Source organism: Limulus polyphemus, unplaced genomic scaffold (genome assembly GCF_000517525.1).
Source record: "Limulus polyphemus unplaced genomic scaffold, Limulus_polyphemus-2.1.2 Scaffold5776, whole genome shotgun sequence".
Classification (NCBI taxonomy): domain Eukaryota; kingdom Metazoa; phylum Arthropoda; class Merostomata; order Xiphosura; family Limulidae; genus Limulus; species Limulus polyphemus.
Window position 1 is genome coordinate 19,934 of NW_013671386.1, and position 16,707 is coordinate 36,640.

A 16,707-nucleotide genomic window follows, 5' to 3' on the forward strand; every position below is an offset into this window, starting at 1 on the left:
CTATCTATCTATCTATCTATCTATATATATATATATATATATATATATACACAGCCGTTGGATGAAATAAGTATTCTTACTCTTAGCTTGGCATTCAGGTTGATTCAGTAAATGTTTTGTAAATTCACAGACAAATTGTTAATAAAAATAGATTATTAAAAAATTAAGATTTTTTTTGTAAAACTGACTTGTATTATTTTTGTTTTCGATGACGAGGAACCCACTTTGAGACTAATAATGGCTGGAGATGGCTTGAATGGGTAATGAAGAGAACTTTGTCACCTGATGATGACAAAACCTTGTACATTTGCTGTTATGTTAAACTTATATTAAAGTTTTTCTTCATTACCCATTCAAGCCGTCTCCAGGCATGACTTGTATTATATTCTAAAAACTTTCCAAATTTAGTACAGATGCACTTGGTTTATTCAGAGCTATAGTATGTTTAGTTTCACGATTACATGGTGGTTACAAGGTTACTGAGTTTGTATGTAAAGGGCTAATCGTGGCCTTGTTGGCTCTGTTTTAGGGCAGCCAGAGTGAGGTTTGCCAGACACTGATTCTTTTCTCTTTCTTTAAAATGTAATGAGAACCCATAGGTTTTAGATATAGTGACCCAACTTGTTCTATTTTTATAAAACAAGTGCATGATTTTTTCCAAACCAGTTTAATTTCTTGATAATTTTAGCACATGTCTGTTTACCTTGGCATTTCAAACATTTGAGGAATACAGTACACTGTATGTGTAACTATATGCAATATATGTGATTATATATGAATGATATGCACGTATTTTGTTTGATTTTTTTAAGTTGTTTTCATAATGATTTTATGTTTGGGTATTTTTTTTCAATAAGGATTGTAATGTTACAGTTTATTTGTAGTTTCAGCAATAATATTGGGTATAAAATTTGACGTGAAGTAGAAATAGGTATTACTTACTGTTATTCTCTTTTACAGACAGGCGAAAAGTTTTGCGTCATCATCCTGACAAACGCAAAAATGCTGGGGAAGCAGTACAAGACCTAGATCATGATTATTTTTCTTGTATAACACGAGGTTGGTGCATTAAATTTATTTGTAGTATATCTGCCATTTAATAAAACAATAAAACTCAATATATGAGCTCAAAAGCCTACTTGATGAACTTGGATATTTTTTTTTCTGAATTTGCAGTCGTTGTAGTGGTTTTAGTATCATTTGTATGTACACTTGTACTTTGATTCTTTTTTACTCACCTCTGGTGTTATGTCATTGTTACAGTAAGACTACTATAACTTGTAGAAACAAATGAATATAATTGTTTTGTTTCTTGTGACTTTTTTCTATCTGTCTGGTTTTATTAGGATGACCTTTGCACCCACCTTTTATGATCTCATAGCATGTGATGTGAACTACAAATGAAGCTCAGCATTGAAAATAACTAGATAAAGCTCAAATACCTTTGGGTAGAGCAGATTATAAAATATTCATGTTAATTTAGAGTGAATAAAATGGTGTGAAATCTAATTTATAGTTTTGTGGGATAGTTGAGCTTCTGCAGAGAAGAACAGTGGAATCTAATGAGAAGTTTAGAATACCACTGATTTGGAACTTTTCCTGTAGTTTATTTATTAACTATTTTTATTGCTGATTTTGTGTTAAACTAAATTTGTGTAAAACTTATAGGAATTTTCTTTTATGATGAGGTATCAGGTAAATTAGTTTAGTGAGTAGGGCAGGTGATGGACAGAGTATTCTAATGACTCTAATCCTTATTTATTGAGTACTTTTGTTTATTTTATTTAAACAATGTAAGTATTTAAAGTAAAAGAATGTTTTATTTATTGAAAACAAACTTTATGAAATATAAATCGATCTCGGATAAGAATATTGTTAGCAAAAATATTACCTAGCATGGCCTGATGCCATTTTGAAAGGTTGGATCCTTAGTTATTGGGTACTCAGTGTTTGCTATAACTTATAGTCAGAAATGGTGACTATTGCAATCGGGAAAATAAATTATGGATAAAATAAGGTTAATTAATGAATGTCGATCAAGTTTAAATTAACTAGATTTTTGTAAACTGGGCTTTCTAGTCTGTATTAAAAAAAATTTTTAATTACAAAAGGAATTATTTTTTATGTGTTTTCAAAATAATGTTCCACAACCAAATTTTGGAAATTTCATGAAATAAAAAATGATAGAAGAACTAATTAATATTTAATGATTTTTTAAAACCAAAATTAGATACTAAGTGTATTCTAAGTTTTATGCAGTTTGGTTAAGTATTTCCACTGGGAGAGGAAAAAATTATTGGAATTTTCAATATCAATGACACCCCTTTGATTTAGATTAGTACTAGATGTCTTGAATTTATATAATTTACACAAATATATATATATATATATATATATCGTATGCCAGCTTTTGTTTAACATACACATTAATTGCCAGATAATTCATTGGATCTTGGTGACAAAGAGATTTCTTTCATGAACATATTAAATTCATCCAGTGTTTGATATTAACTACTTGCCACTTGTAACTTTGAGGAATTCTCCATTTCAGCTTACGAGATATTAGGCCATCCAACTAAGAGACGATCTTATGACAGTGTTGATCCAGAGTTTGATGAAGAAATACCATCAATTAACAATCATAGTAAAGATAACTTCTTTGAAGTTTTTGAACCGGTTTTTAGAAGAAACGAAAGGTTAGACTCAAATAGAATGTTATTAAGGTATAAATATTTCCTGTAAAGTAATGAACATTTTAATTGCTAATGTAATATATCTGGAAAAAAAAAAGCTTGTCTGTTAAATGATCCAAAGTTCTATCACGTACAGTGTTGATTAGAAACATACATAATTGTGGTATAAGTTGTGTTAGGGTAATATATCTGTTATTTTTTTTTTTTTTACTTAAAAACACTTTAAAGAGAAATGATGAACAGGCATTTCCAAGGTTAAATAGTTGCAGTGTGAAATAAATGTGTTTTTCTTTCTTAACTTAATGTTGATGTCATTATAATGTGTGTGTCTCTGTAGTATAATCTATATTATAAAGTGGCTAGTGTCTGGGTATCTGGCTGTCTGCAACAAATATGTTTAACTAATTCCATAACCTCTGATCAACATGAAACTTTCAGGGGTTATTGAGTCTAGGAAACACATAGAGGCCTATAAGAGGTGGGAGATTAAACCAAATGTCAACTTCTTTATGTACCCCTTGGTAAAACTGGGTAATCAATTATATTGATTGATTACTTATGAGCATTGGTTACTATCACATAAAATAATCAACTTATCAAAATTAATAGCTCATTTTATTACTGGTTTTGGTTATTTCAACCATCCAAATAATAGAAATATTGCTATTATGACTTCTCATTATTGTTTTATATTAATTCACTGATATTCAGCTTAACTCTATGCATATGGGAGGGTCATGGATCAAAGTGAGCATGTCATGACATTTTTACAGATTTACATTCAAAATATAATTAAGCAACTTTATTATCAATTTATGTCAGTAAACTTGGCATCAAAACATAGTTCATAATTCATATTCTTATATTATCTAAGTTATAATTTCTTAATTTGAAAAGGAAATGTTTAAATAAATTCTCAATTTTCATTCTACTTTGTCACATGATGCATCTTGCACTTGTAATTCTCCTAATGTATTTTTCCTTTTTTTTTATGGATGTCAGAATGTTCAACCAATTAGAAATGCAAACTTTTAAGCTTGCTATCTTAATATGCTGTGATATCAACCAATTTGTGAAACCCATATGAGAGGATTTTCCCACTTTGTCATAGGTTTCAAGGCACTTACCTAAACCACATATACTTATTTGATGGAAAAATTGATAAACAATAGAAAGAACTTATTTTTCTGTACACATTATTTATCATGGTTTTTGTTTTTGGCAGGATTATTTAGATAATTGGCCTCAGATTCTTTGTGACACTGTTGTTGCTCAGCTCTGAATATCTAACAGAATTTTTTAAAGTTATTTATAGTTTAGTTAGAAAGCCATTAAATTTCTGTAGTTTGAAACATTCTATTATAGTGCCTAAGTATATTTTTGTGTTCTAAAATGCATACTTGAAAGACACATGAGTTATATTTTAGACAACCAACATAGTGAGAAAAAAATAGGGTTTTCGAAAAACAAGGCCTTTGATTGCAAACTGGCCTCAATATCTAAAGTAAATGCTAAATTTCTTGTTTTTTATGCATTATTTTTATTTATTGTTATATATGTTAACAGAAATAACTTAAATGTAAAAATTAAAAATGAAGTTTAAAATTTTATTAACTTAGGAACTTGCTCGAAATTGTGAGCTCAAACTATCTAACTTTATCTGTGTGTGGGTGGAATATGATATGAGCTCTTGCTGTGATTTATTGCTTTCCACGGAGTAACAGACAGCTTCCATAGAACAAAGTCTAGCAAAAAAATTAAAAGAAAACATGTGAAAAGGTTAACAATTAAAATTGTGAAGGTAATTTAATTGAAGGTCTTACAAGTAAATGCTTTAGCTCCTCCTGCCATTTCCCACAGTCTACACTTGTCTCTATCTATTGCCTTTACTTTAATTATGATTGCTTCTAACGTCTCCTCCAATTTACAAACTTTGCATAAAAATTGCACATCTTCATTACTAGCTTCCTTAAAAGTACATGCCAGTCCCAAGTTCCCAAATAAAACCTACCCATTACACCTAACAAACTGTGAATGTGTAACTCCTACACTAGTCTTAACCATTGTATTTATACTTATAGCCTGGAAATAAATACTCAATACCAAATACCAGTAGCCTATTGTTAACACTGTTACTGTTAAGCCTAACATTTAAGAACCAATTATTTTTTATCACTACTTTGTCTTCACACTAAAGTAATAAAGTTTAATTTTAATTATATTTAACTCAGAAATAGAACTTAATAATGTATTAGAACAATATATGTAATGTTAATAATAAAATGTATCTAGCCTCATTTATATTATAACCTACCTATGTCTATAAGCCAAATTTAAACTAAAGAATCTAAGTTCAAGTAAACAAGTTAATTCTTAGAACACCAAGAAACCATAAACTAGTTTTTAGATTGTATTTATTTAATAAAACAATGTATTTATCCTGTTTTACAATTTACCAGTAAGTTGAAATATACCTAAGCCTAAAGTACTGTTATACGTGCTAAGCCTATTTTAACGTTGTAGTAAAACTTACACCACTAAACTGTTAAGTTACAACTTTGACCATCTTACTTTTATTTACCAGTTTTACTATATCTAGTTATTATTATGTTATTTAACCCAAATTGTAATATTAATATTAGATAACTTTCAGAAATATATAAGCGCTTAACTTTTCAAAGTCCTCCTTCTTCAGTTGTGTCTTCTATATCACTGAAAGTGAGCATTTTATTGGCCAATCAAATTTGGCCAGGTAATGTTACAGATTTTATGCATTTCGAGTATTGTGCTACCAAGACATTACTTGTTTCATTAGATAGACATGTTGAGTGTTTGCAGAGCAGTTCTCCATTTCAGTCCTATCATGATAATTATAACAACCAACTTATGAAGTAAAGAAGAATGTGTAATAATGTGTCAACCAAAATATATCTGCTATATCCAGTGTCCTTTTGCCCAATACTAGGGCTCATTAGTGTGGCTGGGATACAACAGGCTTAGTTGTAGTTTATTGTCAGTTACTGAAACAGCAACCATTTTGGTGTGAACTAGATTAAATTGATGAATTTTACTGTTACCAATTTTATTTAAGTCTGAATTACATTTATTAAAATCATATTATTTATTTAACACCAAATTGTTTGTTGTTAATATTATTTAGTTATTTATTTTACTCAAATTATGGAAACCGGAAACCAAGTAAGCTAGTCTTTTTTTTTTATCCTGACCAGAGTGTCAATGGGAGTGTACACTCTTAAATTATTCCTGTATGTAAAGATTTGATACAAATCTACACATTCTTGGGTTGATAATGAGGATTCCACTGAACTTTGAGTAAGGTATAAATATTATTCTCTTTTTTTTATAAGGTGGGGGGTGGGTGTGAATCTGAAGGTTAAAGTTCATGATGTCCTGTTGTAAAGAAACATGACCTGCACGTTGGGGCTGTGAGTGTTCCATAAGAGTGATAAACAAATATCACTATTCAGTCAGATAAGAGTAGGCAGAGAGTTCCCAGTGGGTGCTGTTGGCTAGCTGCTTTCAATCTAGTCTACCAGTTCAAAAATTAGGCATGGCTGTGTGAAGATAGCCCTTGTGTTAGCTTTGTATGAAATTTCCAAAAAAAAAGAAGCAAACAAACATGAGTAAGATGTGCTGAGCTATATTTTGCCAGTTCATCTAAGTATAACCATTCTTCAAATTTATTTTAATGCTAGAATTGTTTTGTAAAAAAAAGGACAAATTTGGATTAAGTTGGATTCAAGCCCATGAACTTGCTTACCAGGTAGGTGCTTTAGACAAGTAGGTTATCACATCTCATTTTTGAATTTAATAGTGAAATTGTAGGGCTCATCTGGTCATAGAAGAAGCTTTGCAATTAAATATTGTGTGTTTCTGTAATAGGTGGTCTGTGAAGCGTAATGTACCTCATCTAGGTAGCAGTGATTCTACCTTTGAAGAAGTGGACAAGTTTTACAAGTTTTGGTAGGTATTATTAAGCACCTGAAAGCATGATTAAAAAATTATCATTTAAAGTAATTTGCTAATTTGGGAAGGCAAAAAATTTGCTTATTGTTTTTAACGTGTATCCGTGTAGACAAAATTATTTCTAAATGTGGGTGTTTTATTTTTAAAAAAATATTGAAAGCAACATTGAATTACTAAAGTTATAACCAAGGTTTCTATATTTTGGACTTCCTCTAGTTCTTTCACTTTTTAAATGCACAAATTTGTAAAGGTAGTTTAAATTATAAATTTAGCATTTAAAATGTTTAATATATTTATGAGTTGCAGATATACATTGTAGCTTTGTGAGATTTGAATAAAAAAAAAATCATGCACTGGGTATTGAACTTCAATAAGAAAGACTTAGCCTACTTGCTTTGTATTTCATATTTATCATTTGAATACCAGTGTGATATATGGTTGGGCTGACAAGTGAATTGATTGAGATAGTTAAGTTCTACACACACCTGATATCATCTTTTTCCAAGAAAAAAAAAGATTTGTGTTTGTTGGTCATCTGATTTTAAGCTTGTTAAAATATGTCTTATGCTGATTTGATTTAGTGTGGCTAGGTGATATGCAGCACTGTATTATCAAGTGTACTGATATTAGATATTAGTTAATGTTAATTTAGTTGATTGTTATTATACACATAAGTACAGTATTTATTATCTCTGCTTTTGATAATGGCTATATGTGTGAGCTTATAACTTATAAAAATATACTTGTCTAAAGTGACTTGTAATTTTTCCACTTTAAGTTAGATACTTTACTGGGTTTTTCCTGAATATTGCTGTGTTATTTTGGATAAAATAAGTAACTTTCTCACTTCTGTACCCTGCAAGTAATGATATTTAATAGTGGTTCGAATTGGTTGTAAAATCATGTTTAACAATTGGTTAGGCATAATCACCAACCAGTGATTGATTATCAGTAGCATTGTAACTATTAAACTGTCTTATGTAATCAGTAATTCTGATATGGTACATTACCTCTTCTCACATGTATAGCTATTTTCATTCAGTTCTGCCCTCTATATGGAAATTTTTTTCCATATTCCACAAGCCTTAAACTCCCACATACTCCATAATCAATGTGGTTCAACTACATCTCGTGTATATGTAAGTCATCATGCAACAACTCTACATCAATAGGACATACTCTTTTGACACATGGGGCTCCCTCTATTCGATTCTACCAAACTGTCACTTCTCGTTAGTGAGTGCATACATTTTTCCATGGTGCTCTTTTCACGTGTTAATATAATTTTTTATTTTTATAAATTAGTGATTTACTTGATTTATTCATTTGCTACAGTTTGTTTTTTCTGTAGTAGTGTGCTGCGATAACCTACCTTTATTTATTGTTTTTTTTTCTCTTTCTCGACTTCTTCAATGGTTTATGTTGATTGCTGAAGTTTGTGTTTTTCAGCTTCTTAAATTATTACCAGCTTCATGTCTGGATGTCCCTGATAATCCTATCCATTTCTCCCACATCCATTTTCCCACCTTTGTCTTACCCTTACAGCTCTCCTACATTATTTATCAAACATATACCTCCTTTTTGAGGCACTCCACTAATCCCCTGAGGGGTTTTCAGAGGGTACATTTTCCCTCCTTACTCCTCATTGGTTCTATTGTCCTCACTGTCCCTATCTCTTCACTCATGGTTTTGTTGCTGTTGGCCTTTTCTTGGGATGATGGATGCTGTCTTTTCACATGTTCATCTACCTTCTCCTATTATCTTTGTGAATTCTGGATGACTCCATTAGTTTCTTTTTGTAGATCTTCCAGAGTCTTTGGAATCAAGTGTAGATCCTTAAGTCTTTGGTTACTCTTTTGTCTTATTCTGATACCATGACCTCTATCATAACTGTTTCTTGTTTTGCAACATCCTGTCCTTTACCAGTTCCTATCATTAGGGTTCATTGTTGCCAGCAATTCCAGCGACTATCAGTTAGTTTCTGGTCCGGCGGGTTAACATTTGGCCAATTTTGTTCCCCTCTGGTGGTTATTCACTACCTATTCTTGGGTGATCCAAGTTTTGTGAAAAGGATTTTTCATTATTTTCCTTTCCCCTACACCTTTGTCTCCTGTACTGATTTCCTTCCCATTAATTCGGGATTCAGCTACCAGTCTGAGTCTATACAAGGTTGTGCGGGCCATTCTATCACAGAGAGCTATCAAGTCTGTCAACTAACTTTCTCCAGGTTTTTTGTTCTGGGAACCATCTGTCCTTCCTCAAACAATTTCTGTATCTTCCCCAATTTCCCATGGAATCCTTTCTCACACTTAGGGTTTTTTTTTCTCTAGGACCATGGATGACCAAGGTAGATGTTTCGAATGCTTATTTTCATATTCATATTTCTTATCAGTCCAGATCTATCTTCAGTTTGTCCACTATGGGGTTGTTTATCAGTTTTGTGTCTGGTCTCTTGGGCTTGCTTCAGAATTGTATGTATTTTATTGGGTGGTCACTGTTTTAGCCAGACTTCTGCATCCTGTAAGGTTGGGTTTACACCACTACCTCGACGAGTGGCTCCTGTTAGCTCATTCTGAAGTAAAGTTTTCTCAACACACATCTGCTGTTGACAGTAGCAGCTTGTGTTGGTTGGATTCTAAAGTTGAGGAAGTTTCCTTTTGCTTACTCACTATCTTATCCTCTTGGGTGTATTTTTCAAGAGCCATCTTATTTGGGCTCAACCTTCTCCACTTCTTCTCCATTCAGTAGTGCTTACAGTTCTCCATGCATTTACTGCTTCCTTGATTTCTGCAAAAGAGTTTCTGTCAATTTTGAGGACTTGGGCTTCTATGGAAGCCCTTATTCCTTTGGGTCGGGTACATATGCATTCTTCTTGGTGGAATCTCCATGGCCAATGGGATCTTGCTCTCAATCCCTTGGACTTCCCATTTACCCTTCCTCCTTCCCTTACAAGCTATCTGAATTGGTGGATGAACAAGGAGAGCACAATGAAGGAAATACTGCTTCCTCCACCTCATCCAGATTTGCATTCAATCACAGATGGGAAGTGTTGGTCCATCAACAAGAGGCTTCTGGGCAATGGTCTCAGATCATAATGTTTTATCATTTCAACATCTTGGAGCTTATGGTGGTATGACATGCTTTGGTTCATTTTCTGCTGGTACAGTACCAACATGTCACAGTCCATTGTGGCCTATTTCAATCACTATGGGGGGCACTCGTACCTTTATTGGGCCCATACACTGCAGATAAATCTCTTTGCAAGACATGTCTCAACCAGGTTTATTTCATGGTGTGGTTTCTCAACCATCAGGTTTTCAGGTGACTATGTAACCAGTGGGGTTTACTCCAACACCACATTACTTCTTTTTTTAGTCTCTGCTTCTTCATCCTCAAGCCCTGGCAGTGGATTTTCTCAGTCAATACTGGACAGCCAGATTAGTTGACTTTCTTGTCATGTGGTACTTTTGGATTGATCTTTCCTCAAAACTTTGATGGCTCGTGAGGGTCATTCTTTCTTCTCACCATTTTCTCTTCCATCTAATTCCCACCTTTATACCTGGTCTGCTCCAGATAGACTTCTCTTTCCAGTATGTGATCTTCATTGTTCTGTTGCCTGCATGGCCTCCTTTAGTGGTTCTGGTTTCCACCTTTTCATTCCCTGGCACTGTTCCTCTGTACGTGACCTTTCTCCTTCTACCCTTACAATTGGGTATTGTCAACTGTTTTGATTTGTCTATTCTTCCCTTTCTCTTTCTTCCCGAATTCTGCTCCCAGTGTTTTCATGTGTGATTGGGTTTCTGTGTGGTCCTATCTGGAGGATGATGTTTTATGAGGTAAAGGTTCTCCCTCTAGTGCACCACCTCAGAGTTTAGCCTGCCTGAGGCTGCTGTTGTGGAATTATATACATGTCAAACCAAACTACTAAACAGGGCACATGTGTGCAAATTCACAACCACCCACACATACAGGAACCTGACATCCAAATTATGGTACAAAGAGATGTGCCAATGTGTCAGTTCACATCAAACCAAATCCAATCCAACTGGAACCCCTCAGCTTTCTACTCAACTTGACGTGAAGACTGTGTGGACCCTCCTCCTACAATGGGTTGGAAGTTGTAATCCTGATGCCACTTGGTTTTGGACTGGAATTGACCGGCCATGTATAGTCTGTCGTGCCCTAGCCACTCTATACTTTGGAGCACATCCATTTGAGCTTTCCCCACATTCCTGTCTGTAGATGGCTCTTCTACAGTCTTTCTTCACTGGGAATGAGATTTCGGTATATTGTGACTCAGATACGAACCCACCTGGTTTTTCTTTTCTTTTTTGATTGTGCTCCTCCCACTTTCCACCTGTGTATGCGGTACCTATTTTCACATTGGGTGCAGAGTATACCTGGGTCAGAAATGGTGCAGTCTCCCACATGTGTTCCTCTCCCAATGGGGATCAGACTTCATAGGTGTTCTTTTGGACATTTTCAAACGATACTTATTTCTATCTCTCGCACCACCTATTCAATGTGGGATTCTAGTTATACATGTGAGAGAAGGTAATGTACCATATTGGAAGTTATTATTTTCTTATACTGAAAATATATTTCCAATAGGTACTTACCACCTATCACACTTCCCACCCTTTCTCCCCACTGAAAAACCAGTGCTTTCTTTTCTGTCTGATCTCAAATTGATAGTTCAGTAGAATTGAATAGAGGGAGTCATATGTATCAGGAAGGTGTGTTACACTCCTATTGGTGTGAGTTGTCGCGTGATGATTTACATGCGAGATGGAGTTGAACCACATTGATCATGGGGTATGTGGGAGTTCAAGGCTTGTGGCATGCAAAAAAAAAATTTTGCATATAGATGGTAGCACTGAATGAGAATAGCTATACATGTGAGAGTATGTAAGTACCTATTGGAAATATATGTTCATTATAGGAAAATAATAACTTTTGAGTAACATTATTGAATGTTTTTATAATTAGATAGTGTTTTTGCCACCATGATAGTGTGATCTGGATTCCTCTAATCCTGATACAGCGTTAACCTCTCCACTCATTAGCCACTTACATTCTTTTATGCATATGGTGACAAATTGTGCATGATTAATATGAGAGAAAGAAGAGAATTTCCACTGGGTGTGTGTTTGTTTTCAGTTTATGGTTTTGTTTCTGCTGGCAGAAACAATTTTGGATTGAATAGGTCATAAAGGTTATGTATTTTCATTTCTTTGTTGTAATCAGTTAATAATCAAGTGTCAAAATATTAACCTAGCACTTGGTTGAAACAAGAAAATGACCAGTTTTCATTGTAATCAATGCTTGTGCATACCACAAATAATTGGTAAAGTATATACTGTACGTGTAACAAGGTTCAGTAATGTTTTTGTGTAGCGTATCTCTAATAAAAGTGTCATCTATTTATTATGCCTGAATTCTACTTGCGTTCCCTATATTCATTGTGATGATATATTAAATATTGTCACTTCTACACAGGTATGACTTTGATTCTTGGCGGGAGTTCTCCTACTTAGACGAAGAAGAGAAAGAAAAAGGAGAAAAGTGAGCCATAAGTCAAAATGATATGGAAGGAACTATCAAAACTAATATATTTCTAGTTAATGATTTAAATGTGCTTGAATTGTTTGATAAGATAAGCAAGAACTTAAGTTAAATGTGAAATAATCAATCATGTGTTAAAAGTATGGACTGAATTATTGACTTGCTCATACAATGAAGTGATTGAAGGAAAGTTACTGAAAAAGGATAAGTATTGGCTGAACAGAATGACAAGTGAAACAACCATGAGGATTGAGCATTCTTTTGTGTAAAAAATTATCTTAACCTAGTTTACCGAAAATAAAGTACTATTTTTGCTCCGTATACTCCTACATTAAAAGAACCATGAGGATTGAGCATTCTTTTCTGTAAAAATTATCTTAACCTAGTTTACCAAAAATAAAGTAATATTTTTGCTCCGTATACTCCTATATTAAAACAACAATGAGGATTGAGCATTCTTTTCTGTAAAAATTATCTTAACCTAGTTTACCAAAAATAAAGTACTATTTTTGCTCCATATACTCCTATATTAAAAGAACCTAATTCTTTTATTTACTCTTTTTGTTTTTGACGTAGTAGTTAGGAAAAAATCTTAGTGGGGGCATGTCAGTTTTAGTCAATATAATTTGTCAGTAAATTCAAGACAGAATTGTGAAGCCATTCTTAATAATCATTAACATGTTAAGACAGAAAACACTTGTAAGATGGGCATAGTTTGTTTTACCATTTAGAAAACTAACAATAGTATGTCTGTTGTAAGGATAATGAGGCATTATATGAATCCTTTTCATATCCTGTATAAAGTATACAAAGGCCAACTGATATCGTGTGGTTTGACATGATCTTCCTACCTGTAACTTCTGTAGTAATGGACTGAACACAGATTAGATATTTTCAAGATTTAGTGAATAGTACCAACTTTTATTTAGGGAACTTAGTATTGTATAAACCTAATAAACTTTTATTTAGGGAACTTGGTATTGTATAAACCTAATATGGATGCTTACTAGGTGCAGTGATATGCATAGAAAATGTTCATTGTTACATCAGATGAAGTCATTGCGTTATGTAGCATTTAGATCAACTAGACTGTATTTTGTTTTTTAAACAGGTAAACAGACATTCTGTAACCTTGTATTTTTAATGTCATTTAAAAAGTATTAATTTTATGTTTAGTTAGATAGCACATTAAATATGATAAGTAATAAAATGAAAATCTGATTAAAATTGAATAGACTGTTTTTGAATGACGTCCCCCAGCAGGTCAGCAGTAAGTTTAAAAGATATACAACACTAGAATCTATTGATTCCCTGTGGCAGGCACAGCAGGTAGCCCAATGTGGCTTTTCATTAAAATAACTTGGAATGATGTGTCACTTATTATCAGAAAATAAATTGTTAACCATATTTTTAACCTGTAGAAAGTTGCTAATTTCTATGATGAACTTGCAAGAGTTATTAGTTTCAAATTTAAAGTAATAAAATCAAGAAACCTTTATTATAAGATACAATTGTATAAACAAAAAATATTCTAATATTTTAAAACTTTTTATAATGTTCTGTTGCAGCCGTGAAGAACGAAGGTGGATAGAAAAACAAAATAAGGTAGCGAGACAAAGGAGAAAAAAAGAAGAAATGTCTCGAATTCGACAACTTGTTGGTGAGTAGCAAAACACAGGAATGGTTTCATAATTGAACTTTGTAAAAGTGTGTGCATATTAAATAAATATTCTTAAAACAAATAAAGTAGGAACAAAAGTTTAGGTTCGATTTCCCTTCAGAAAGGTGAAATGAGGAAAATTTCTTTGTTTTTGGTTAGTTGATAATCACTGATTGTACAAACTTTATTGTTCGTGTTTGATGGGTTTAAGATCTTAGTATTAAAACTAAACTTACGATTTACCTATATTTGGTAATTGTGCCTGTTCTCTCTTTACATTTTAGTGATGTTTTTCACGGTTCAGGTTTTTAAGGTATAAAAGTTTTGTTTTTGTGAACAAACTACTATAAAATGAATAGTTTTATGTATGATACAATGGCTTTTGGTATTCTACAAATTCTATATATTTTATTTACAGACAATGCCTATGCCTGTGACCCTCGAATTCAGAAATTCAAAGATGAAGAAAAACAGAGGAAACTTGCTCAGAAAAAAGCTAAACAGGAAGCAGCTAGAGCTAAAGTAGAGGAAGAAGAAAGAGTGAGAAAATATATTCTAACTACATAACCCAAATACAGAACAGTTCATAGTCATTTGGCTGAATAAAGTTATGCCTTAACTCTTTCAGCATGGGCTCGGTCCCTGGGACTAACCTCGTAACTATTTTGTGCTTGTTATGGTTTTCATGCTGTAACTTTTCAATTAGTAAGCGAAAGTTAACGAAATTTGGCAGATTATCAGTAAACATTACAATGCTCAATTGTTGGGACCTTTTGGGGAGAATGCAGTTTTGTTCCACATTCGTTTACCATCTCCTTATCTTTGCCTCTTTTCTCCATCAGTCGATCTTTGGAAATCTTCCGGCAACTTTGGAATCTCAGGTGGAATCTGTGAGACAGCATTCAACTTTTTCCTTGTTGGCTGATCGTTTATCTCACACAGAGCTTCAACAATCCCCTATATCTGTTACTTGTCCTACTCCTTCTCAACCCTTACCAGTTCTTTCCACAAGGGGATCTTCTTCTCATTGTTTTCTTTGATGACGAGTGTCATGTCACCAACAGTATTGGTGACTATTCTGTGGGTTCTGGTATGGTGGGGGTTCATTTATCCCAGTTTGTTCATCTATGATGAGATTTTGCCAGGGATCTATGGGTCTTTCAAGTTTTATAAGAGGGACTTTTCACCCATTTCCTCTCCCCTTCTCCATTGTCTCAGATACCCATTTCCATTCTGTTACCTCAGGATCCTCCTAGATGTCAGTATCTGTATGAGGCAGTACAAGATCTTCTCTCTGTCTCAGCATACCATCGAACCTGTAGTTCACCATTCACTAGGGTTTTATTCCAGGCTGTTTGTGATCCCCAAGAAAGCCAGAGACTGGTGGCCTGAGATAGATCTGTCATGCCTCAATTGCCTCTTGGTGCTACCTTGTTTTACCTTTCTCACTCTCAGGTGGGCTTTTTCTCCAGGTTTATGGATGACCAAGGGTGATGTCAATCTCCATATTCCCATATCGAGATGCTACCTTTGGTTTGTTCATCACGGGGTGGTTTATCAATTTCACATTTTTCCTTTTGGCTTGCTACAGCCCCGTATGTCTTTTGTTGGGTGGTCAAGGCTTTTGCAGGTCTTATGCACACTCAAGGGTTGCACTTCAACCATTACATGGATGACTGGCTTTTCTTGTCTCATTCTGAGGATGTGTGAGGCTGGAATAATGAAGTGTGCAGCATTTGATTGGCTGTTGTGTGGCCGCACAGCTTAGAGGGAACATTGGTTGTGGGTCAGGATGGGTGCACTTGATTGTTGCTCTGCTTCCTTCTCTTACGCTCCCCTCAATGTCTTTATGCTGGGGGATGGTTCGGGTATGTTTGATTTGTGAGGGATATATCTATATTTCATTCTGATAATGTGCCCAGTTGACTTGGATTGATGTTGACTTACCAATGGTATCATCTTCGTCCCACCCCTGCAGTTGACTTGCCTTGTATGGTCTTGTGTCCTAACCACTATATACCTTGGGTACATCCCTTCTTTTACTCACGATGAGATGTGCTCCTCATTTTTTTCTGCCCATCTCAGTCTCACCTTTTCCACATGTGGGTAAAGTGTATACCTGGTACAGAAGTGGTGAGGTCTTCCATATATCATCCTCTTCTATGATGGTTCCCTCTAAGGGGGTGTTCTTCAAATGCTTTCGGAGGATGCTTCTCTTTTCTCCCTTGCATCGGTCCCTCCACCTATTCAATGTGGGATTCTAGCTCTGTATGTGAGTGGAAGTAAGGCCTTGTTGGAAGTTATAATTTTCCTACACTGAAAATATATTTCCGACAGATACTTTCTTCCTCTCACAGTTTCCACCCTTTCTACCCACTGTTTACCAGTGCTTAGTTTTCTGTGATAGTTAGATAGAATAGCACAGAGGGAGTCACGTGTGTGTGAGGCACGTCTATTGGTGGAGGTTTGTCGCATGATAACTTACATGCATGAATCAGTTAAACCATATGAGGGTATGTAAGAATAAAAAGTTTGTGGCATGCGAAAAACCTTTTACAAATAGAGGGCGGCACTGAACGAGAATAGCTATGTATGTGAGAAGAAGTAAGTACCTATTGGAAGTATATTTTCAGTGTAGGAACATTATCACTTATGAGGTAACTTTAGTGGGGCCCGGCATGGTCAGGTGGTTAGGGTGCTCAACTCACAAACTGTGGTTCGCGGGTTTAAATCCCCGTCACACCAAACATGCTCGCCCTTTCAGCCGCGGGGACATTATAATGTGATGGTGAATCCCACTAT

At 34.3% G+C, this 16,707-nt stretch overlaps 1 protein-coding gene across 1 annotated transcript in view; it reads left to right on the forward strand.

Moving 5' to 3' along the window:
• LOC106472965 (dnaJ homolog subfamily C member 2-like) overlaps positions 1–16,707 on the forward strand; it is a 46,878-nt gene that overhangs the window by 8,503 nt on the left and 21,668 nt on the right. Inside the window, exons 5-10 of the mRNA XM_013933634.2 lie at positions 961–1,059; positions 2,552–2,696; positions 6,597–6,677; positions 12,180–12,245; positions 13,814–13,905; positions 14,324–14,445. Of these exons, the coding sequence (XP_013789088.1) occupies positions 961–1,059; positions 2,552–2,696; positions 6,597–6,677; positions 12,180–12,245; positions 13,814–13,905; positions 14,324–14,445 (605 nt within the window). The remainder of the gene's footprint in view (positions 1–960; positions 1,060–2,551; positions 2,697–6,596; positions 6,678–12,179; positions 12,246–13,813; positions 13,906–14,323; positions 14,446–16,707) is intronic.